The following is a 24,782-nucleotide window of genomic DNA, read 5'->3' on the forward strand; positions in this document are numbered from 1 at the left end:
AACGTTGACATGATAGAGACGGAGGCAGAAACAGGTCCTTGGCAGGAATGGGATAAGACGGCGATAAAAACCGGTGGCCCCTGAAGGCAACAGCTGTCCCGTGGCCGTCTGCGGGAGACCATTATGCACGAGTTCCTATCTGATCGACCAGCGCTCCTTCCTTTATCACAGTAGCCGCTTCGCTACACAAAGGACACTTGTGAGTATCCACACAAACACACTTATTTACATACTAAATACCGTTGTTTCAGCCACTCGCTGCCTGCACTGTTGTTATTTACGCCCCTGCCCAGGAGCCCCATGGGCCCTCTGGATTAGCGGTAAGCAGTTTGGAAACATCAATCGCGGATTTTACGACACACATAGTTCTACAAACCAGTTTAGTTCAGTTTCCACACGCACACGAAAGCTTGGGGTCATTAAAGATTGCGGCCAGAGGTGGTGTTGTGTTCTGGGTCTGCAGGGAACCTGCAACGAGGGAGGGGGTCGTAACATGGAACAGGTTCAAAACACGCTTAGCCTAGCTTAGCATAAAAAGTGGATCTACTTCAATACAGATTCAAATTTTAGCACTGGGAAAAAAACACTTAGATACACTTAGATTGTATGATTAGACACAAAAGCCTGTAAACAAAAGAGGAGAGAAATCTCACTTTGACATCAGCAGTCGGTTTGTGTGCAGCTCAAAAACCTACTTTTTTGTGAGACGTTATTCAAGTTTTCCCCAAAATCCATCCCCTTATTTATGTTTTTATTATAGGTAAAAAAAAGAGTAATACGACTTTGAAATGTTCAACTATTATAGATAAATGTTAACATAATATCACTTTCCAAAATGTACAGTTATAACTGTAGTGTTCTTATCTTTGTGTTCTTATCTTTTATCGCGGATGAATGGACAGAATGTATTTTTATTACATTTTATATTGTATTTGTTGGTGACGTGCTGGTAGCTCCTGGTTTATATTATGTTCAAATGTGGAATATGTTACTTATCAAAGAAGGTGTGCAGCTGTTGCTCTGATCTTTCCTATTCAATGATGAGCTTCTCACCAGAAAACATTCAGGCAGAATGTTTAAATGGGATTTTATTTAGTTGTCATTAGTGTGAGACTAGTCATACGGCTAAACGTCTTTGAATGCAACATTTTAATCGCTCCGTCTGTATGTGTCGTTGTAACTCGACATTTACATGCTGGGAATGAGCAGCATTGTCAAATCTGTCGCCTACATTGTCTTTAATGTCAAGATCCCAGAGGACAGAAATAGATCGGAAGCAGCTATTTAGCCACTAGTCGGCTTTATTTTGACAAAAGCAACATTCAACCATAAGTAGACTCTCTGGGTTTGGAATAAACCCTTAATAACTTGGGGCTTAGTCCAGAAAAGCAGTTTCTCTCAGGCTAGTTTCCACCCGCTACCTTTACTACCTGATGCATGCTGTACAACAATAATAATAACAATTCAGAAAATGTGCACGTACAAAAAACAGCGACATTCATATCGAAGTCCTGTTACAGTATTGAGTTCCTCCGTGTAAACTCAGCTCTCCCTGGTAGAACTTCATTTACCGCCAAAGGGCTAAAGTGGACCAATGTGATCTAATGACATAATTCTAAGGTGCATGTGATCAAAAGGTCAATGTAATTAAGAGATGAATTCTGGTCCCACGGCTCCTCCGAGGAACCAGTTTGCATCCGACGTCCACTCGCTCCGTTAAATTATGATAAAAAAGTAACAGCACCTTTAGAACTAAATGATCCTGCTAACAAACTACGGCACACTTTGGGGCGTATTTATGTGAGCGGATGTCAGCACACATCTACACAGCTTCAGTGGTCAGGCTTTCCTCCGGAGAATATGGCTTCTGCCATTCAATACCAGCTCACCCAGAAGGTTCTGGACGGGTTTCATTAAGGTCCTTCAGCAGACCAGGGAAAGCATTTCTGTATGGAGCCGGCTTTGTGGATCAGGGCCTTGTCCTATTGAATGTTGAAGTCATGTGACGCAGCACTCCGCCGCCGCTCTCCTCCGTGGGCAAACGGCCCCCTCAGAGCCTGGAGGCGTGTTTGGGGTCATTGCTTCACGGTGGGAACCACACGTGTGGAAACCATCCGCTCACCTTCTCTTACAAAGACACCAACGATCGGGCTCATCAGACCAAAGTGCATCTCCGCTGGTTCAGTGTCCTTTGCTTGTGTCTCCTGACGCGAGCTCGTCTCTTCTTCTTCCCTTTGTTGCTTCTTTGGAACAATTGGACCACGAAGGCCCGATTGACGCCGTCTCCTCTGGACAGTTGATGTTGATGCGTTTGCTACTTGACCTCTGCGTTTATTCTGAGGTGCTGTTGGTTTCTGGGGCTGATGAACTCAGTAGAGGTAACTCGCCTCACGACAACCAGCTTCATCATGGCGTTTGGTAGATTTCACGACGCCACCTGAGGATACACCTGGCCTCGTTCACCAAATGCTCCTAAGAACAAATTTGTGCTTAATCCCCACTTACACCGTTTTCACAAAGACGCTGGCATTCACCAATGTTTTCTTATTTTTTGATTTGTTCTCAGGTAAGAACAGAATCCACAAACACCCAAGAGCACCCTTACACACAATTTAGAGGTGACATGTCAACGCAAAATAAGTAGTCATACCGTTTTCGTCCGTTCTAATTTAAAATGGAATATTTCTCTCCTTTATCATTTTTGCAACTAATCATTTGTATTATTTTACACGTAATTAAATACACACTACCCTTTCACTTCTGCTCATTTGTAAAGCACTTTGAATTGCCGTGGTGTGTGTTAATTTATGAATTAACTAGCCTTGCTTTGCCTTCAGTTCACATCAATTATGTTAACAAGCAACCTTGCCATCCAATAATAAGTGACTGGTCGTGGTATTTATATATAACATTTCTCTGAGTGAGCAAACGGCCCCGACACCTCACAGCCCTTTATGGGAATTAAACTACGCTGAATAGGAGCAACGGGGGGTCAATCTACGACATATCGGGATTCATCCTTCTAATCACCCGCGAACCGTTTAGGAACACGTCACAAATCACACCTGGACTTTTCTTAGGAACTTTCTTAAGAACAAATGTAAGAAATAAGTTAAAGAAAATATCGGTGAATGAGGCCCGTTCCGCTGAAATGTTCCACTGACCTTCCCATCTTACAGTAATGACGGATTGTTGTTTCTCTTCACTTAGTTGAGTACTTCTTGCCGTCGGAATGGGTCTGATCACTACTTTAACTACTGAACTGTAAAAACACATTAAGTCAACTCTTAACTAGCTTAACTAAAACTATTCCAGGTGAATACCTCATGAAGCTGATTGAGGAATGCCAAGTGTGCAAACTGTCATCAAAGCAAAAGGGGGCTACTTTAAAGAATCCAAAATATAAAACATATTCTGCTTTGTTTACCACTTAATCCCACATATGCTCTTTCGTTCTTGTCACGTCTTCAATATTAACCTACAATGTAGAAAAATAAAGAAAAACCATTGAAGGAGAAGGTGTGTCCAAACACGTGTCCCGGGGCCTGGGGGGCACGTGGGGGGGAAACCCATCAAACGCTTCCCTGTATTCTAATCCCGTCTCAAACTAAATCCCGTCACGGTATCAAGTGCTTGGAGTGCACAGCTCCAGTACAGGAAGCTTCGAGAACGAGAGACGGGCACGCGCACGCACGCGCACACAGTGCTGGTAGGCCTTGCTGGTGCAGCCCCCCCCCCCCCCCCTCCTCCGTCCCGTTCCTTCCCTCCCATAAATGTTCCCTCCAGTTCATCGTCGTCACGCATACCGTTTGGGCTAACGTGATGTGTTCTCGCGACACTTCCCACCCTGTGAGAGCACAGCATGACGCGATGGATGACATCTCGCGAGACCCCCGCCAGTGGGAGCCCCCCCCCCCCTCCTCCCCCTCCCTCCCTCCGATGATGATGCCGACTGCAGTGTGGATAATAGACGCGAGGGCAGCTCCGGGAGTCCAGGAGCAGCCGCAGCAAGGTCGACAACAGCATCCCTCGCCGAGCGACTGAGAGACCGGGCTGGACGGGAGTTGGTCCGGTGGCCCAGCGAGACCAAGTCACCGAGTCTTAGTTGGATCTCCTCTCGCGGAAGAAGGAGGCGGAGAGCGGCTAAAAGTTTCACACCCGTGTTCCGAGGCAGCTAACGCGCTACTACCGCCGTCCGGACGTCTCTGCGCGGGCAGAGCACCTGGTTCCTCCCGGTGAATAGGGAGACGGTGGGGCGTTTTGTCACGGGGCGACTCCGGGGCTCCCGCGCTTCCCCCAGTTAGTCTGCGGGCCGCAACGTGTTCCTCCCCGACACCGTTTCCCACGTCTATTCGTGTGTCGGTGCCATGTCAGCGCCAACCTCCGCACCCTCCGCCGCGGCGGGTTGTGATTCGCTAGCGCCGGATGCCGGGCCGAAGCCGCTCGGTCCGACCCCGAGCCAGAGCCGCTTCCAGGTGGACATCGTGGCCGAGGCGGCGGGCGCCACCGGAGACAAGTCCCCGAGCTCCGACGCCTCCACCACCGCGCCTTCCAGCGACGCCGCCGCCGCCGCTCCCGCGGGGGGCTCGGGTGCCTGCGGCGGAGAGGAAGCCAAAGGCCGGTTTCGCGTGGTGAACTTCGCGGATCCCAGCGAAGCGGGCAGCGCGGCCTCCCCGGAGGCACCGGGAGACGGGCTGCAGAACGGGGACACGGTGATGAGCGAGACCAGCCTGCATTCCTCCACGGGGGGCCCGCACCACTACCACTACGACACCCACACCCACACCTACTACATGAGGACTTTCGGCCACAACACCATCGACGCGGTGCCCAACATCGATTTTTACCGGCAGACGGCAGCGCCGCTGGGGGAGAAACTCATCAGACCCACCCTGTCGGAGCTGCACGACGAGCTGGACAAGGTGAGCGACCCCCCCCCGGTTATCAGCCCTCTTACGCCGAGTGATGCACATCATGATGAAATGAAGCCCACAGACCCTGTCGTCACATGCCGGCCGTGTGTCGCGCGCCGCGCGTACCAGCGGACTGTGCACGTAAATATCACGTGCTGCTCCTTCGCGGCTCCTCGTAGTTCACAGCAACACGCAGCACACGCGTCGCGCAGGAGGACTGTGGCGTCCGACAGAGAAAGCCACTATTTACATATGTGATTTGCAAGTGCGTTGGTGCATCTCTCGGTCTGTTGTAGTTCAGCAGGTGCTGGATGGGATGGAGGTCTGGGCTGTCTGTGCACACGGAACCATCTTTGTGAAACTTCACCACGACTGTCGACCTCAAGGTTCGAAGCACACTGTTACCTGCAATGTCGTAATGCGCCTGGGCCCCGGCATCCATGACTTTTTTGAGTCGTGTCCCATCTTGCATGTGACCCGAGAGAAGAAGTCCTGCTGGAGGGTGTTTATCTGACCCTAAGCCGCCGCCTTTTTAATTGTCAAGGTTACATTTTGATAAACATCAAAGCGTCAGTTGGCAGGGCGCATCACGGCCCTGATGAATTTGTTACCCACTTGGAATAGAAACACTCCAAAGTCTGCACAGGAAATGGCAACACTGTGAATGGAAGACATTCATGAAACACAAAGTGAGCTGTAGCACCTTTTTTAGAGGGAAAAGAACAGTTGTATCCAAAACGCCCCTTTGTGATACGATACTGTTCTTTGATGCTTGTGATGCGTGTGGATAACGGCATGAATCAGGGGGGCTTTCTGGTTCTCAGAGAGTTGATATGTAGCGACCGGGACGTTTTGTGAGAATATTTGTTCAAGCGGAAACTGTCGCCCATTTGTGGTCCCATTTATTTATTTTGATTGGCGATGGCTTTCTATTGGTCACGCCAGTCAACTATACAAATAAATCCCCAACTATTTTGATAATAGATCAATTATTTTGGTCACAATTCTCACATTCTTGTTTCTTGAATGTGAATATTTTCCTGTTTCTGTGTTTTGGGGAAAAAATATCCTGCGCTTTAGTGGATGCAATCACCTTGTCTGACCTAAGACGCCGTGTCTCTTTTTACAACCTCTGGAATCGTCTTGTGTTTATGCACCGTGACATCTGTTGCAAAAGTCCTTTGTTTCCTGCTAAGTAACTTCCTCTTGGCACATCTTCATGCCCGCATGAAATAAGCTGAGCTCACGGATTCCTCAAACTGGTATTTGACCCGTCGTTGTCAATTTGGGGATTGAACACAATATGTTTAGGATCATTGCTTATTAAGAATTATTATAGTGATTAATATAGTTTAAGCAAGTAGATGATGCAATTGCACACTTGCCACATTGGGGAACCAACCGAGCCGCTGTTGGAGGAAGCTGCACCTTCTGCTGTATGTGGTCCAAAGCTCTCGCAATGCTGTTGGTTTATGCTACGTTGGCTTTATGGCACATGGCTTCAACCTCTTAAGTCTACAAAAGCCTGCCCCAAGATACGGTGCTACCACGTAGCCTGCCACACACAGGCTGTGATGCAGCAGGGCCGCTGCATGGCGAGCGGGAAACCCAGCCAGAGAACTCGGTGAACCGGAGTCCGGCAAGAAAGTTTGACGCGTGGATGTCAGGGACACAATTTCGCTCCTCCTCGTCCTCCTATATGCTGAGTGGGGTCGACTCTTCGCTGTCCTGCTCCTAAATGGTGGAAGGAGCTCTCTGAAGACACCAGGACCACAGAGAGCCTTCACATCGTCAGACTCTGCCTCCACCAACACACTAACTGTAGCACTTACATTGGACTCACAGTGGCTCTTATCTATAGCGAGTTGTAAATCGGCTTATTTGAGGAAATTGCACTTTCTTGCTCTGAGTTTGTGTCCTTATGGTTGAAATGCACTTATTGTAAGTTGCTCTGGATAAAAGCGTCAGAATCATAGAATCAAGAATCATAAGTATCTGGTCTGATGCCAAACCCCTAAAGAGCAAAGTTTGTCCCCTGTGTTCCTCCCAAGATCACTTCCTGTGCTTAGTTGTGCAGTTTCATGAAACATGTTACGCATTCTCTCTGTTCATGAATGTCTCTCTTACCCTCATAAGTAGTTTGTGATGAAAAGCAGTTTTCTTTCCTTCAAAGTTTTGAAAGAGTACCGGGTACCGGGAGCGGAGCCCGTTTCATCACCACTAAATTACTGCTGTTAACTGGATTTAATTAGCTGGCTTCCCTGCATAGAGGCAGCCCTGTCCGGCTCATTGTCAGGCAAGCGACCTCTGGATTATGACATTGAAGGGGGGGGGGGGGCTGTGTTTTGAAGGTCGTGGTGACCCGGTTTCCACTGTAGCCTCTCTCCCGCTGGAGAGTTTTGCCCGCTTCGTACCGCGCGCCCAGATCGAACCGTGCGATGGAAATTCCACTGTATCAATCGACCGTCGCCCACGGACTCTTTTTTTTTTTTTTGAGCCGGTCAGCGTGTTGTCAGCAGCGCGGTAGAAGAGGCTCCGTGACCCCCCCCCTCCCCGCCGTCCGACAAACACCTGACAGGTTCAGCTCAGCCGACTGGCCCGGAGACGCTGGGGGGGGGACGAGCAGGGGGCTGGCGTGTCTCTCAGCCGGCGCTAGTGTAACTGCTGCGGTATCGAGCGGTCAGGGCACATCGGTTCAGGCGGAGCAGCCAGGCAGAAACGCGCCGTATTGATGCTGCAGTGAGGCAGCGCCACTGGGTGTCGTTTGGATGGTTTCTCATACTGACGCTAGATTTATACTTTAAAAACGACACCGGGGGCCCAAGCTGGTACGACGAAGACGACCGAGTGGTTCTTCACGACTTCCGCGACGGCGTTGTGCTCATCCAAGCGTTCTTTCCACTCAAATCCAACGCTGTTGCACTTTTGATCCCACTTAATTAACTCGTACATCGATCGGAACTTGTCCAGGTCATTGAATGAACCAAACCCTCATTTACGCACGGCCTCGTGGGATGTGGTGGTGCTCCTCACTGCGTGCCTGGTGTTTGACATAATTGCCTGTGATAGAGTTGATTAGTTGTGACGTGACGGTTCTGTCTAATGCAGTGAGGTAAAGCTGTACTCGATGTAATTCTTCATCCAAAGGTTCTACTGTCGTTGTCCTATTTCTAAGCTCACTACCTGAAGCATAATTCTCATAACTCATAATTCATGTAATTTAAAAGCTCGCTGCACAACGTTAATAGAAGTGTGGCACGTCAGCTTATTGCTGCCTCAGTTTTCTACAATTACTAAAATGTAAGTTGTACTGAAATCCAGGTAGATTTTCCTCCACTGGTATTTACATATTCCCAGACGTTTCCCAGCTAAATATGTAAGTATGATCCTTGTGAACATGGTGTAGTGTAGATGCACCCATCCTACCAACTGTCCCGACACGCTTCCCGTGTGCCGATCCGACCTGGTTATTCCTCTTGAACTTTTGAGTCAGCCTCCTGGCGGTTGTGTTTGTGGAAAAGAGGGTGAAACGAGGTGCCAGCTGCTCCAGCCAGTCGCAGGCCTCTTTACGGGAGACGCTGGGACACAATGGACGCATTGTCACAGCGCTGCATGTCAGCCATCGCTCCCTCCCTCTGCGCTCTTTGTTGTGCTGCACATATTGTACCCAGAAACGGGAAGCTGCGCTTCTAGTGTGGCCTCTGACAGGAGACGGAGTCCCTTTGTCTCGCCCCCCCCCCCTCGAGACCCTTTGTACCAACTCACATGTACAGTCATTAAACTGGGAATACGTGGTTTGTGTCCCCTGCTTAACTTCCAAGTCAGTGAAAAGCAACAATGTAGAATAAATCTGTCAACCTTTTGAAAGTCTAGAGCTGTTCTCCAATTGGAGTGTTGCTGTTTTATTTTTGTTCCCTGTGGCGCTGCCAACTGTACAGCTGCAAAGGGAACATGGACAGACATTTGTGCTATATGCGAGGTTCGTGTCACATTTCTCCAGAATGCCCGGGGAGGCTCGCAAACCAGTCCGTGAAGAAGCAAGAGGGTGGCGGGTGCAGGGCCCGCCAATAACTTACATAGTTTCATGCAAAGTCATCTACGTTTGCTAGAGTTTGGCTGCGTTCTAACTGAGGAGGTGTTTTACCTTTTGGTTGTTGTAACTAATCGGGTATTCGGAGCATTGCAGGAACCTCGCAGCTTCACTGCGTCATGTTGCTTCAGAGAATTCTTCGACTCACGGTTTGTCCTCTGAGGCTGCAGCGAGGACCGGTGTCCTCCCCAGGACACCGAGGGCCCGGTCGGGCTCCTGCAGAGCGGGGAGGTTAAACCGTGCAGGAGTGAAACGGATCTGCTCCCGTCCGATGGGCTCCACTCTGCAAACACTAGGGGTGGGGGATTTTTCGATTTCTCTCCAGAACAATTCGGAATCGATTAAAAAAAAAAAAAAAAAAAAAAAGTCAATAATCGGAATTTTAAAAATGAAATTAGTTCTGCAACAGAACTAGTTGCAGAACTAGTTCTGCTGCAACATTTTGTTCGCCCGCTATGCGCGTTTAGTGAGCATGCGTGCATGTTTACAAAAAGTTGAAGCGGCACCAAAATGGCTGCACCGGGGAGCCCTAGACGTATACGACCTGCACCGGCTTCTTTAAAGCATTTTGGATTTTATGAGATTGACGGCAAGATGGACAAGACGTGCACCATTTGTAAGGTCTGTAGAAGTAAAATAAAATACTTCGGAAATACCACAAAATTCCCGACAGCACTCCGAGTTGGGAGGAAAAAAGGCGCCCGTTCCTGCTGGCAGCCAGGTGACGATTGAACAGGCGCCGGTACAACTGCCACACAACTCTAGAGGGCCAAACGCAGGACCGAATCCATTGCCAGATTTATTGCAGTGGATTTAAGGCCATATTCAGTTGTGGAGAAGGCGGGTTTGAGCCAAAGTACAAAATAGCTTCTCGGCGATACTTCACCGACACAGCCATACCAACGCTGTACAGCGTGTTCATGTTCAACATCTGGGATCTTCTTTTTTTGGGTTACAATAACATTTTGATGGAAACACACACACACACACACGCAACATTCCCTGTCGGGGGGGGGGGGGGCAGAGCTTCTCTGGAATCTGGTCCCCTTCTGGGGTCACGACGTGGACGACCTTCATGCTCGCGTTTCCTGTCGCATGCAGGCCGCTCTGCTCGGACGCTTTAGCCGCTCAGCACTTCACCAAAGGCACATGTGCTGTTTCCACTTGCTCGGCCCGTCTCAGTGGTGGGGGCGAATGTTGACATCACGTTCTCACATGATATCAGAATGCCCCCCCCCCCCCGTAGGGCAGCGCAACGAGCTCGCTGTGGCTGATATGAATGGGGAGGGCTGATACTGAGCGAACCACAGACATTAAATGATAAAAATAAGTTAATTATCCAGCACAAGTGATACAAATACAGAACGTTCCTTTTACACATTAAATAGACGTGCGAGGAACTTTTTTTTTTTTTTTTTTGAGTGAAAGATTTCCACAAATGAATATAAACTGGAAAACATTTAGCCAAAGATGTTGTGCTTCCTAATAGCTAGATATTGAAAGAAAATATTGTACGTTTACCAAAACCTATGTATTGTAATTAGGATTGCGTGAATGAAGGAGAATTTAACTGTATTCCCCTCGACGCTTAAGTGAGCGTGAAGTAATCACTATGCTGGATTAATGACAAAGAAAACCCCCCCACAGGTTTTAGGTTTGAGTTCTCAACCAGCTGTATCCGTCCAGCTGAGCCAGGCTCGCACAGTCCGGTCCTCCACTACAAGCAGTTCCCTGTTCCATGCTTTTGCAAAAAAGATTTGCATTGAATAAAGGTCAATTACCGAGCTTAACTTCCCATGGGAAGTTTCCGGAAATTTATTGAACACTTTCCACCCCTTTACAATCCTAATTGTACTATCTAAGCTTCCTTTTATTTTTTTTACCAGCAGTTCGCCTCCCACCTAGTTGCAGCTTAAAAAGCGCGTCCTAGGTGCTCACCTTGACCTCGGCCCCCGACACAATGAGCGCCTCTCTGTGTGCGACTGCACCACATGCCGCCGGGCAGGAAATGGCCCGACGGACCAGCGAAGGATGTTTGGACCTCTGCTTCCTGTGAGCGCGTACGAGCGTCATGGAAAACTGGCGCTCATCCCTTTTATGTATACTGTGTTTACACGCTGCCACATGTTTGCTTGTGTCTACACATGTGGCAGAACGTGCCCCTGATTGTTGGCCTGCTGCTACATGGGCACGATTCTACTGAGCCTTTCAACGGGGGACGGGAGCACACGTGCTAATGGTCTTTAGTGTGACCGCCATGGATATGATGCATATCAGACCCCTACATTCATTATAAAGCCAATTCCAACTTCCGACCCACCAGCTGAAGTCATGTCCAAGTAGCTCCATGGTGTAAGTAATGAGGGACCCGTCCCTGCGTCCAATGCCCACCGCCACATGTTCCCCTCCACCCCACACCGAGAACCCGCCTGGTTCCAAACCCTCCACCCAGACGCTGTTGTCTCCCAGAGCAACAAAGCCCCCCTCTGTGTTCCCGGTGCCTCTCTCGTCGCCTCATTCACACTCGCGCCGGTTCAAGTAGTAACCTGACACAGTTCATAAACATAAGTCTCTGCAGGGTCGGCCCTCGCCATTTTCCGTTCTATCAACAGGCCCCAGCGGGCTGCAGGGAATCCAACTCTGGGAGAGTTTCTGGGCAGTAAAAGAATAATGAAGTGAGTGGTGGGAGGCTTTTGTCAAACAATGGAGAGACGTCTGAGCCGGTGGACATCTGATCGGTCCTCTCTGGCTCTGTCGGAGTCACGCAGGGAGGACGCGGGACTGAAATAAGTATCTGAGAAGCCATTAGCGTCCGGCTGGCTCAGAAGATGCTTACCTCTGCAATGTAAGCTAATATGCACATCGGACGCGGCGTGCACGGGGACGGCTCTATTGGGATATTATTAACAAATAAAAGTCTAACAAGCCAATGCTGGGCAGCACACAGTTGCTGACACGCTCATTGTACAAACACCCCCCGAAAAAAATAAATATAGAAATGTCTCAGATTGGAGAAGCTGCAGCAGGAGAATTGAGAAGCAGCTCCCAGTTGTCAGATTAGTAAGCGATATCCCTGTGTGACCTATTCACGTGTCATACGAGCCCGGTATCATATCTCAGTTTGTTTGGACCTGAGACCGAGAGAGGAACCAAAAAAAAGATTTTAAGTAGGCGCTGATAAATAAGAGGGGACGAAGCCCGTCCCCACTTTGTTCCTGTCCAATGTCCTTTTACGTCCTGCATCAACCCTTTGAGCAGCACATGTGCGGCGTTGCTCTTGGAGGTCTCTGAAACGTTCCACTGGCATAATGCTCCCCCCGGTCCCACTAAGTGGCTGCAGTGGAGTTTGTTTTTTCCGTTTAATGGACCGACTTAACAGGAGCCTTATTTGTTTTTGACTGTGTGTGTTGCGTCAGTCCTGATAATTCAGGATTATTCATTAGTGGGTCACCAGAACATGCCAGCGTTTCCTGGAAATGTTCTCTCCTGCTTTTAATATGTTGTTTTTCAGGTCACACAGGACGTGCGGTAACTCAAAGTTGTTCAAAACCTCACGACTTTGAGTCTTTGTTCAAGTTTGTGAAATCCAATTGAATTAGAAGGTTTCTCTTTTTTTTGTCGCGGCACCGTGTGCACCGGCGTGCTCTGCCCTGCGTGCATTGTTGTGCTCAGCCGGCCTTTGTGCTGCTTCAGCCATGTGGATGATGTCCACCGGCTCGTCCTGTGTTGTCTGCACGGCGCTCTGAGCCCTCGGCCGCAGATCCTTATCGGGTCAAGTCAGAATCTCCACTTGCCACCTGATCAGTGGCGTGCCGAGCTGCTGCTGCTCCAAACGGACCATCGTTTAGTAAATGCACACCATGCTCTATTGGAGAAGACATGGACCTATAAATGAAGAACATTGAGGGAATAAATGACGTAGTCGTTTTCGCGTGGGCCCCCTGCTGGTCAGCAGTAAGAATGCAGCTTTGAGACACTTTGGTGTTTGTGTTCGACTGAACCGGAGGTTGCATCAGTCTTCTGTTACACTAAAGGGTTATTTCAACTACGAACACAAATGGTTCCTTCTGCAGAACAATGATCTACACACACCGGTACCATAAACACGTCCGTAATGTTCATGCTGGTTTTTGTGGATTGGGAGCTTGAGAAGGTGATGCTCGTTACCTGGAGAGGTGGAAGCACATGAACTAATCCAAGTTCTAACTTTTGCAGATCATGAACGAGCGCTCCAATGCTGTTCTAGCTTCTAAAGGTATACTGGACGCTTACGTGCCTCTTCCAGCCTGGGGTCATAAAGACGTGTGTCTTTGACTAAAGCAATGTTCCAAACATCTGTTGGAGTGACACTCGCGAGCAGCCCTGTTCTTCATGCCGTCTCTCATAGTGACCCCATTAGAATTGGCATGAAGAAACGGAGGCAGGCAACAAACGAACCAAGCAGATGTCTCCCTAATGTCCCACAGGGCGGCACAGCTTCATTTCAGCGTTGCATAATGATATCATCGGCTTGACCTGACATCACTGTTGGATAAGAACGTATCCCGTTGCCCGGCTGTGTCATTAACTGCAGCCAGAAGCAGATTTAATTATCTTTTGAATTGAAAGCTACATAAAAAGTGTGCTTGGATTTAATTTTCCAACTGAAAAATGACTGGCGCACAAGCTGCATTAACGCTGCCATGAATATGGTACTCATGATGACGGGACGGAAAATGGCATTATAGTGTCCACTAGCTGTGCGTAATCCTAAAGTCACTGGGAGATCGTTGCAGCATGTAAGAACTCAACATTTGGGCTCATGCGACCAAGGGGCCGACCTGCAGAACACCAGTTTGTACAGTTAACAGCTAAAATCACTATAAAAATAAATGAGTTCTGTCTGCTCGTACGCGGTTCCTCCGGCTGTTCTCTGGGACCTTTCATCCGGTCTCTGCTGTAGTGGAGACGGCGTCACCCAAAGCTGGATGACATCATGGCTTCAGCCGCTCACGGCCTTGCAGTCTTTTGGCTCGGGGGGGATTCCTAATGCAGAACAATGAAGTTAAAGGAAGGGGGTATGAGTCACGTACCGCCAGAGACTCCTAGCGAGAGCGCACCGTGTCATCGGCTGTAGGACGTTATTAGGCTCTGTGATCTTTTTAGAATTTTATTTTTAGTCACACTGTACTTTTGGCTAGTCCCGAGGGTGACGTAGGCATGTCCTCCACCAGTCACCGTCCCTGAAGGACGGGGTGGTGGGACTAATGGTGTAATCCATCAATCACTCTGTGCTCCAGTGGTTTGGACGTCGCCAATACCTGGATCCACGGCAGGGTACAGTCCAATGGTTTACAAATGTAGCCCCCCGACTCAAAACCAAACAAATTGTGTATATTTAAGAAGAACAATAAGGGGCAAAAAGTTGTCAAAGGTCTCATTAATGTATCTATTCTATTCATTCTGTGCAGCCAGTCAATGCTTTTGCAAGTGGATTTAATTTTCTTTGTTGAGCCTCACAGTACGTGTTGATCCTTAGTTCCTCAGGCTAATTGAGCCTGGTTCTACCAGTTCTACCCCCCCCCACACCCCCTCCAAGAGTCTGGAATGTAAAAAAAACGGTCAACTCCACCGCGGCATGTGCACGCACACACAGACATGTGCACGCACACACAGACATGTGCACGCACACACAGACATGTGCACGCACACACAGACATGTGCACGCACACACAGACATGTGCACGCACACACACTAGCCCTAGCGGATGTACCCCACGGGGCTCTGAGTTTGGGCCTGTGGCCCTCGGAGCCTGTCGAGCCGCCATGACTGGCAGACTGCGGTAGGGTTGCCGAGGGACACCGGCGCGGTGCTCCTGTGGACAGATGGCCCAGGTGAATTGGTGAGGAGTGATGCTCAGGCCCCCCCCACGGCTCTATACACGCCAGGGACCCGGCACGCCTGGATAATTTACTACATTAGGTTTAATTTATGATTATGATATTTATGACGGAGCTTCTCTGCTGAGAGATTTTTCATTTGTTTTCATGTTTCCTCTCTTCATCGTACCGTGGACACTGGGCAGCTTTCCATTCAAATATATGGCAGATGGCTTGTTTTCATCCACCATTGGATGTCTTTTTAAAAGCAAAATGGATTCCAGCCCGCCCGCTGAGAAGAGTCTTTGTAATTAATATGCATCAATGAGAAGTGTCAATTAGCCCGTGTTTGCCACTAGTAGGCTATGCACATTACTGGGGACACACGCACATCACTGCGGATCGATGGTCTGCACAGCAGCCCAGAACCACAGAACTGCACTTCCTGTCCGCTGCTGGTAAATGTCCTCCAACTGGATCAATACCCCGAAGGTCATCCACATCCAAAGGACTGTCGGGTTACAACGAAATACAAGTCACACAAGTAACACGCACACGATGAACGGAGGGCCCCTTCCTTTACTTCACTCTTTACTTTAAATAGCTCCTTGTTGACATTGCTGCTGTTTTATTAGGTAAAGTTATTACTGATTTTAGCCTATTTTATGTAATAATGGTTTTGTAGATTAGTACTTTTTAGATCTTGTCTGAAGAGACGAAATGTTTTGCCTACAATCGGTCCTTGTTCGTTAACCATCATCACAGGAAATGCAAAATTGGTCTGAACACTGAGTGTTGTGAGGAGGGAGGGGGGTGTTTATCCGCTCACATTCACATAATTACTATCAAACAAGCAATTTATTGCATAGTAATCAGTTCTATCTTTAAGAGGAACCCAGGGCCAACTATGGCGCTGTTTGTTTGTCGTGGGGACGCATGTGTACACAACCCGGTCTTTGTTGTCGCACTAATCTACAGGCGGCAGTACGCTGCAATGTGCCCGCAGAGACCAGGAGGAAGGTTGCGAGCTGCAACGCTGCAATGTGCAAAATAGAATGTTTGAGAAACAAAACGCGCTCTTAGATGTTTATTTTTTTTAGACCTCGAACCCCCTTTGTGGTCCGATGAGGACTCCAGTCCTTCTGTTGAGTGAACAGTGGGTGTTCACTGTCCCGCGGGTGAACCGTTTTTGTTTTTGGTGAAGTCCTTTCCTACGCCGCTACGAGCACAAAGTACATCGCGTATCACCGTCGCTGCGTCTGGTTTCTACCTGTCGGCAGCTGTAGTTTGTCCTAAATCGCCGGCGAAGAGCACCAACAGCAGCAAGTCTTTAACAGGGTCCCAGTGGAAACCCTTCAGTGGGCGGCGTGTCTGGGTGCCACGAGGAGCAGCTCATCAGCCGACGTTAACATGGTTCTATTTCTGTGTCTTTTTGTTTTTAAGGAGCCTTTTGAGGATGGCTTTGCCAACGGAGATGAGCTCACCCCCCCCGAGGAGGCCGCTGCTAAGGAGGCCGCCGACAACAAAGGAGTGGTCAAGTTTGGCTGGGTTAAGGGCGTGCTGGTGAGTGGTTATTGTCAACCTGCTAACCCACATGAGCGCGACATTTCACTCCTAACAGGTGAAAAGTGTGCTCCTCCATTTAAACTGTACGTGCGAGCAGGCGACACTGTGTTGAGGAGTTTGGGTCGTGAGTGTGAACTGGTGCCTCGGGGGGGTCACAATGACTGTTTGACACGCGGTTCATCTCATTGAAAGTACAGTCTGGATCTCATCATCCTGCCTTTGTTTTGACATGGGAAGTACTTCCTTCCTCACTAACGCTAATACTCTATGAAGTATTTTATCACCGAGTCTAAAACACGCTGTTGAAGTTTAGCTCACAGATTCATTTATTTCTGTTCGTTTTCATTATTTACTTTTGAAGAGTTTGGTTCTAAAAAAATAAAATAAAATGCACCGGCCCGGTTGGGAGAAGGAAGTTGTAAATCAAGTTGCGATTGTTTGTCAGAAATGAATAAATGTTTATTTTTAGGATTAAAAAGCCATACATCAATATGATAAAAATATCTATTTGAATCTTTTCAGTCCATTCTTAGTTGCATGGAGGGCGCAGAGCCACGCGCAGCCTCAATACACCGCCTCGCTCCCCTGAGGCCGTATGTTGTGCAGTCAAGCAATGAGGCTTCGTCCACACATCGAACCACAGTGGCGACCTTAATGCACTCCCAGTAACCCGCCCTCCTCTCTGCAGGTCCGCTGCATGCTGAACATTTGGGGGGTGATGCTCTTCATCCGCATGTCGTGGATCGTGGGTCAGGCTGGAATCGGTAAGCAGAGACGCCCTCTGACACTCCGTCTGGCCCTCGGCCCTCGGAAGTGTCTGTAGCTGAAGGGCACATACGGCTGGATGTTTGAAATAAAAGAATGCTGTTTAAAGTATGTACATGTAATCTCTCTATACTAGAGTATCTGCAGCAGAATATACTGCTGTTGCGTGTCCACCCTCCCTCCTTTGTGTTAGTCCAGGCTTCAGAAGCAGGAGGCTGCAGGATACGCAGCCAGTGTTTTACTTTGATGTGACGGACTTAATTGAAGGCGGCCGGGTTTGCCATTTCTCACCCGGTGTCACTTATTCTCCCACTTCGCACACAACACAACTGCGTCTCCCCCTCCAGCACTTGTTGTTAATTCTCCGCCAAGACGCCAGATATCTCCACAAAGTGACACATGTGGCCGGCTCCACTGCGGCAGCTCCCTCCGTGGCCGTGCCGTTACTTTTCACAGAGCTCTCTGAGCTCTGGAAGCTAGAAAGCTGTTACCAGTGTTGCACATTCTTTCCCTTCATGTGTGTTTTGTCTCCTGTTTCTCCTCCAGCTCTGGCCTGTTTGATCGTTGCCATGGCCACCGTCGTGACGACCATCACCGGACTCTCCACATCGGCCATCGCCACCAACGGATTTGTACGCGGAGGTACGCGTCACTTGGAGCAGAGGCCTTTTCTCCCCTATGAGCTATTTATTTTGAAAACCAATATTCTCTCCCAATTACACGGGCTTGTTTCTCTCTGTGACACATTTCCCAAGCTTCACCCAAGCATTGTTTGCTGTGCGCCCCCACATCCCCTCGTTGGCCGGTCCGTCCGCGACGACTTCTACCGCTCACACATTAACGTATTTAGCACCATGAAAGCTGAGCACCTTTCAGGGAGCCAGTTGACTTGTAGGTGGTAACGTCTACATTCTAATTTGGCACATTTTGCCTGATCCAGCTGTTCAGCTTGGCTAATGCTTTTGTTTAGATGCAGGGATCCCATCCAATAGAGAAGGGAGCTGTGTTACTAATAATGTGTCCCTCTGCCAGCTCCTTTTTAAGTCAAACGCATACCATGTTGGCACCATGTTTCAAGATTTGTATCTTACCTGCTACTATACAATATTCCAGGGAAATTCTGCATGCACTGGGAACTCATTTTGATCATTTTGCTGCAACAGATGTTCAGAGTAGTGTGTCACATATGTCGCTGGAAGGCTTAATTAGGGCTTGATCCTATTGTGTTTCAAAGAATTCTACTTATTCTTATTCCTCCACTTTAAACACAGTTTTGAGACCTTTATCCAATTCATAAACTCTTGCATTTTGGCGTGCGCATCAGAAATGCGAATAATGTTCTCTCTTGCGCCCCCTGGAAGTGCTGCCTCTGGGGGAATCTCTGCCCAGTTTCACAGATTCTCTTGACATTTTGCACACAGCTGTTCTTGGATATGCTCCACAGACAAGTCAATAACGGTATGCAAATGAACCAAAGTAGATTTTCCGATGGACATTTGGTCCGATTCTCACGAAATTTTCATGGAATCATTATCGGGTCAAAGCCATCTAAAGTTAAAAGCTTGTTGATATCTCATTATTCATCAAAGTTATGGACAAATGAAGTTTGTAAGGGGTGTGGCCTAATGGTTAAATACTTTTTTAACTTCTAAAGTTTTTGGCCTGTTCGCACCAAATCTCTATGACATGACATTGAGTCCCTGAACGTACCCTGATTTTATCAGATTATTTGAACATCAGCAGCACTGCAGTCAAATCACTGAATATTTGCTTTTTTCTTTTCTTTTCTTTTTTTCAATTTTCATTGTATTTTAGATTTATAATCGAACAAACTCCTCCGAGAGTTTAAACCCGATCAATTCCAAATTTGGATGAAATGGTCTTCGTATGAAAGTTCGAGCAGTTATTTTGGTGCCTTGGATCTAGTTGACTCTCCCAGGTGAGGGTGCTCCTGCTGTCCACATCCTCACTGTGACCATCCAGTAGATGAAAGCGGAGGTCTTTGCAGTCTGCAGACCATTATAACAGTGAGGCGCCTCCCCTCACTGTTATAATGGTAGGGGGAAACCATGTAATATAGCCAAAAATATAAAGGTACATTTTTATCCATTTCATTCAGTTGACTTCACTAACGTCTTGTCCATTTCCTTCTGTTTCCAGGTGGAGCATATTACTTGATTTCCAGGAGTCTTGGCCCAGAGTTTGGAGGTTCTATTGGTCTGATCTTTGCCTTTGCCAATGCAGTGGCTGTAGCCATGTATGTGGTGGGCTTTGCCGAAACTGTTGCAGAACTTCTTGCCGTAAGTCTTTGTGCCTCGTGGTGCTTTCAGACATTTAGACATCACTGCAAGGGAGTTGGAAGGTCGTTTTGCACAAAAGGAGCAAACGGCAGGAACGATCACAGCGAGCAAATGGCTTCAAGTGGTCACCTGACTATTGTCTATAGACGAACTCCAACTCCTAATCGGAGTAAGCTGAAAAGTGCCAATGTAAATACTTTGTGACGGTCTTTAAACTCTTCAAACTAAGATTGCTGTTTTAAGCCAGAGGACTCTGTCAGAGTGTCCCATCATTGAATAGTATGGCAGTGAGTCTTTTCCTAGAATCTGAATCCACAAATGCAGTTTCTTTAAAAACTGTATTTCTGGTGTGAGCTCTTGGTCCTGAGGGTAAAAGCCTTGCTCGGCTCTGGGGGGTAAACAAGTGGTGGAGGGACGGCCATTCACTCTCAGCAGAGCCCGGGATGCGCTGCAGCACACCAGGGTGGGACGGACTCTTACTTGTATAACTACACCACCCTTTCTATCGTTTCTCAGGGTGTAGATGCCAATATGACTGACGAACTCAACGATATCCGCATCATCGGCACAATCACCGTGATCCTTCTCCTGGGCATCTCCTTGGCAGGAATGGAATGGGAGGCCAAGGTACTAGCGGGTTGCTGTCTCTGATATACAGCTGACACAAACCTCCGCTCATGAAAGCTTCCCTGAACAGGCTTCTAAATCAATCAAACTCCGACCAGTTGTGACTAATGAATCGTCTGTTTTCTTCCCCGTAGGCCCAAATATTCCTTCTCATTGTCCTCATCACTGCCATCATCAACTACTTCATCGGATCGTTCATTCCTTCCGCATCAAAGAAACCTCTGGGCTACTTCGGCTATGACGGTACGACCCCGCACTGACTTCTCCAGGGGTTCTCCTTTAATGCCCCACTAACACCGGTGCTACCTCATCACTAGCGCTGTCCTCCACCAAAGACCTTCACGGACCACTGCAGTTCATCTTGACTTGTGTGTCCGTCGACGTGTTTCAAAAGTCCTGTTTCCCCGTCAGGTGCCATCATGTGGGAAAACATGGGCCCTGACTTCCGAGAGGAGACCTTCTTCTCCGTCTTCGCCATCTTCTTCCCCGCTGCCACTGGTATTCTGGCAGGAGCCAACATTTCCGGAGACCTCTCTGTGAGTCCCCTTCAGTCATGAATAGGGTTGCATGATTCCGGGGATGTTCAAAGTTGGAAATGAACAGGAATAAACTGCAAATGTTGGGCTGATTTAACTGTATTTACCTCGTCGTACATAGCAAAACATTTAGTTTTGTCATAAGCAGACATGGATGCAAACGTTTCTAATACAAATCTTCCAAATGACCTCTTTGACTGGCACTAACATGGAATAAAATAGTGATGATGGTGACCCCAAAAAGTCCACATCTAAATGTCAAATGAAATAATCTCCTCACTCCTCTGATTTTAGGGTTTTCCCTGAATTCTTTCGGTCTACATAAACGTTGGGTAGAGAAAAGGAAAAACCAATGTGGTTTAATAGCCACATCCTTAAAATATCGTCTGAATTATGTTTTTATTGCTCAGCCTTTCATTTATAGTAATTACTTTCATTTAATGGACACTATTTGATGGACCCCAACAGCCACGAATAACCGAGGTGATGGTGTTCGGTAGTGTGGACGTACTGTAACTTTAAAACAATACTGTATACAAATAAACTTGGCGTTAAAATGAACATGGCGTCAGTTTACCAAGTAATCAATAATGACAAAGACGTTCAAAACCAACACGCCGTTTTAAGTTTGTTTGTTGCAGACAATGTTCCCAGCCAGAGTCCTGCTGCGCTCTGCTCGCAGTGTCTCTTCTCAACTACGTCAACGTTCTATGCTTTTGCAAAATAAAATGGTCACAAATTCCCGGCCTTAATTTCCCATGGAAAGTTTCTGTAAATGTTCTTCCCGAACGCTAATCATGGACAAATGACCTGGGGGGGCTTTGTCCTGATGTCGTACCAATCAACCTCCTCATCGTCGTCATCTGTGTAGCGCTGCTTGCACGGAAGGTAACCAGGGCGACCATCAGAGTGTCGATGGCGTCACGTAAAAAGCTCTTTATTGATGAGAATGAGTTGTGCTTGTTTGTTGCAGGACCCACAGCTGGCGATCCCCAGAGGAACCATGCTGGCCATATTGATCACAGGAATCGTCTACCTGGGTGTCGCTGTCTCCACGGGTGCGGTGTGGGACACTCTGAGCAGCTCTGCACCAGTGAATCACGTTTTGTCTTTTACACGCCTCACATCTCCCCCCCCCAGGCTCCTGCATCGTGAGAGACGCCACGGGGAACCTGAACGACACCGTCAGCTCGCAGTTCATGATGAACTGCACCGACGCCGCCTGCAAATTGGGCTACGATTTCTCCAGTTGCAAGAGCGACAAAACCCCCTGCCGCTACGGACTGCAGAACGACTTCCAGGTACGGAGCGCCTGCGTGTCCCATGCGTTTAGGCTCCTTGCAAACGTGTTCCAACCGCATATCTAATGTGTGATCCCACGTGGCACAATGACAATAAGCGATCCTTGAGTTGTTTCAGAGCCAGAGGTGAAAATGAGAAAGGTTCAACGTGCTCTTCTCTTGGGCTCAGGTGATGAGCATGGTTTCTGGCTTTGGGCCGGTCATCACCGCTGGAATCTTCTCTGCCACGCTGTCGTCAGCGCTGGCCTCTCTGGTCAGCGCGCCCAAGGTGTTTCAGGTAAGCGCCGACGGAAACACTCAAACTAACAGCCGGGGAGCAGTTTACTTGTTGCATGATGCTTTCCCTTTGCAGTCGGGCTGCGTGTTGGCAAGAACCTGCCGATCCGTGTCGTGATACAGGGGTTAGGATTCAATATGTTGCGCTTACAGAAATGTTATTACAGCTTTCATTTTATTAAGAGCAAACCACTGTTATAAATAAATCTGAGTTAAAAAAGAAGTTTTTCTCAGACGCTCATACCCGTAAGATCTGCTTTTGCTTTCATCAAAGTCCCTGCAGATCAAACAGCACAGCAATACTTTTGGTTCAATGTGCCACCGAGCTTTGTATGTAAACTTTAAAGTAAAAAATGGTCTCAGAACGTATTGTGACGATGCTCCGGCGTATTGAGACTTTCTCACAGCACTCTGTCCTGTCTGTCCACAGGCTTTGTGTAAGGACAACATCTACCCCGGCCTGGGCATTTTCGCCAAAGGCTACGGCAAGAACAACGAGCCCCTCCGAGGATACATCCTGACCTTCGTCATCGCTCTGGCCTTCATCCTCATCGGTACGGCTGCTCACTGCTGACGTGAGATCACAATAACAAGACATAAGAACAAACAAAATGTGTCATGTCACTGTAATGTCTAACAAACTGCCCGGGAAGAAGGATGTCATTTGGAACCAACTTGAGGGAATAAAGTGGATGATAATGGATTTATTTTAAACCTACTAGGGAAAAGGGCTCCTCCTCTGTGGGCCGTGAATATCTAATCTGATGCCAATGTCATCAGTCGATGTTTGACGTAGTGATGGACTGACTATTCACACTATTATTGATGCAAACCGTCAATTTCCACTCACTCAAACTGGAATCCTGGTGTTGCTCTTGAGGACCAGAGGACCTGACATTAAGTGATTTCTGTTTTCTTCTTGCAGCTGAATTGAACATAATTGCTCCCATCATCTCCAACTTCTTCTTGGCGTCCTACGCCTTGATCAACTTCTCTGTGTTTCACGCCTCGCTGGCCAACTCACCAGGTAAGATCAGGAAAAAGAATCCCAAAGTGCCAGATCCAGAAATGATGCGTCAGAGGAACTCATTATAGGAGATGTCTGATTGTGCAACCGAGAGGCTCATCAGCCACTCGGACGGAGTCGCGGCTCACATGCTGTTTACATTACATTACATGTCATTTAGCTGACGCTTTTATCCAAAGCGACGTACAGTAAGTGCATTTCAACCATAGGGTACAAACTCAGGAGAACAAGAAACAAGAAAGTGCTTAATGGGGTTGCGGGTTTCAGAAGGAATTACTTCTGCAGCTCAGGACACGTTGAACTGAACAAACAGACAAGATTTACCAACTCGCAAGACACTTCCCATCATAAGCTGCTTTCAAACATGCACTGAACATGAGGCCTGAACTTATGCAGACGATAATGTCTGAGTGCAGTGGACGTCCCGGTAGTTCAGATAATACCCCTCTTATCTGCTACTCTTTTCCCCCCTGTTTGTCTTTGGGGAGTTTTTTCCTGTGCTGATATGAGGGCTCCCAGACAGGATGTCACATGAAGCCCGCTGAGGCTCATCTGTGATTTTGCCCTTTACAAAATGAGCCGAATTGAATTATCCAGAGAATCGACGGCATGATGCGGACATTTAATTGAAGACGTCATCGAAAACGTCTGAATGGAAAGAAAAAGGTACGAGACGATGCCGAAATCCTCAGAGAAACTCAAGAAGCTGATGGTGAACTGATCACAAGCTCCCACATTTCCTGCTCTGGCTCTAGTCTGCAAAATAAGATCTTGGTCTATAAACCAACCTTTTATCAGATATTTTAAGTGTTTCCCAAATAGCTGCGTTAAGAGTCCGATCCAGTAGCTCATCAATAATGAACACGTATGTGAGAAGATGGATGGTTTGGTCTTTTCTGTGGATTCCGGTTGTGACCCGAGTCGTTCTTACGTCCCGGTTGGTGTCATTTGTGGGTAATTCCGTGTAGTACATGTCTGAACATGTGAAATCTCACTGCTACTTAGTCCCGACTCTATGCAAAGTCTGTCCGTCCACCAGCCAGGATCCTTTAGTGTTTCTGAGTGACTGTTTCAGTCTGTCTGGCTAATGCATCAGAACCAGCTGTGGTGCTTCTGCACAGGTAGCATCACTCGTCTGTTGGCTGAACAAACTGGGTCACAAACATCTCAAAAAGTCAGCAGGTTTTTTCAGGTAATGTTGTGCAGCTAAACTCTTCATCTGCTATTATTTGTTCTCCAAAGGTAACTGAACCAATGACGTAATGGAATACCAGATGAAAAAATACCAAACAATGGCAGCCTGTTGCCCTCTGAGGAAGAATTAAGCACTTTAAGTGGACCCGCAAGGGCCAATTAGTCCTGATTTTATTACAAGGTTCTCTCTCAATACCGATACCCGTATTGGTCCGATAGAAAGCCAAACCTGATACCAGAGTTACCGTTTTAAAGGGAGAGTTTGGCAATATTACAGAAAAGTATTCACAAGTTCCTCCGTTGGTTTTCATTGTTCAGAGTATCAGTT

The 24,782-nt window shown here is 47.8% G+C and overlaps 1 protein-coding gene across 4 annotated transcripts in view; it reads left to right on the forward strand.

Annotated features, from left to right (window-relative positions):
* Nucleotides 1–3,898: 3,898 nt before the first annotated feature.
* The window catches only part of slc12a2 (solute carrier family 12 member 2), a 39,175-nt gene continuing 18,291 nt past the window's right edge, over nt 3,899–24,782 (forward strand). For all 4 annotated transcript variants that reach the window (XM_040197033.2, XM_040197034.2, XM_078088362.1 and 1 more), the window contains exons 1-13: nt 3,899–4,922; nt 16,306–16,425; nt 17,117–17,192; nt 17,740–17,835; nt 19,354–19,493; nt 20,010–20,120; nt 20,255–20,363; nt 20,532–20,656; nt 21,630–21,714; nt 21,797–21,957; nt 22,127–22,234; nt 22,664–22,787; nt 23,159–23,260. In XM_040197033.2, the coding sequence (XP_040052967.2) occupies nt 4,368–4,922; nt 16,306–16,425; nt 17,117–17,192; nt 17,740–17,835; nt 19,354–19,493; nt 20,010–20,120; nt 20,255–20,363; nt 20,532–20,656; nt 21,630–21,714; nt 21,797–21,957; nt 22,127–22,234; nt 22,664–22,787; nt 23,159–23,260 (1,912 nt within the window). In that variant the 5' untranslated portion in view covers nt 3,899–4,367. The remainder of the gene's footprint in view (nt 4,923–16,305; nt 16,426–17,116; nt 17,193–17,739; nt 17,836–19,353; nt 19,494–20,009; nt 20,121–20,254; nt 20,364–20,531; nt 20,657–21,629; nt 21,715–21,796; nt 21,958–22,126; nt 22,235–22,663; nt 22,788–23,158; nt 23,261–24,782) is intronic.

Source organism: Gasterosteus aculeatus, chromosome 14 (genome assembly GCF_964276395.1).
Source record: "Gasterosteus aculeatus chromosome 14, fGasAcu3.hap1.1, whole genome shotgun sequence".
Lineage (NCBI taxonomy): Eukaryota > Metazoa > Chordata > Actinopteri > Perciformes > Gasterosteidae > Gasterosteus > Gasterosteus aculeatus.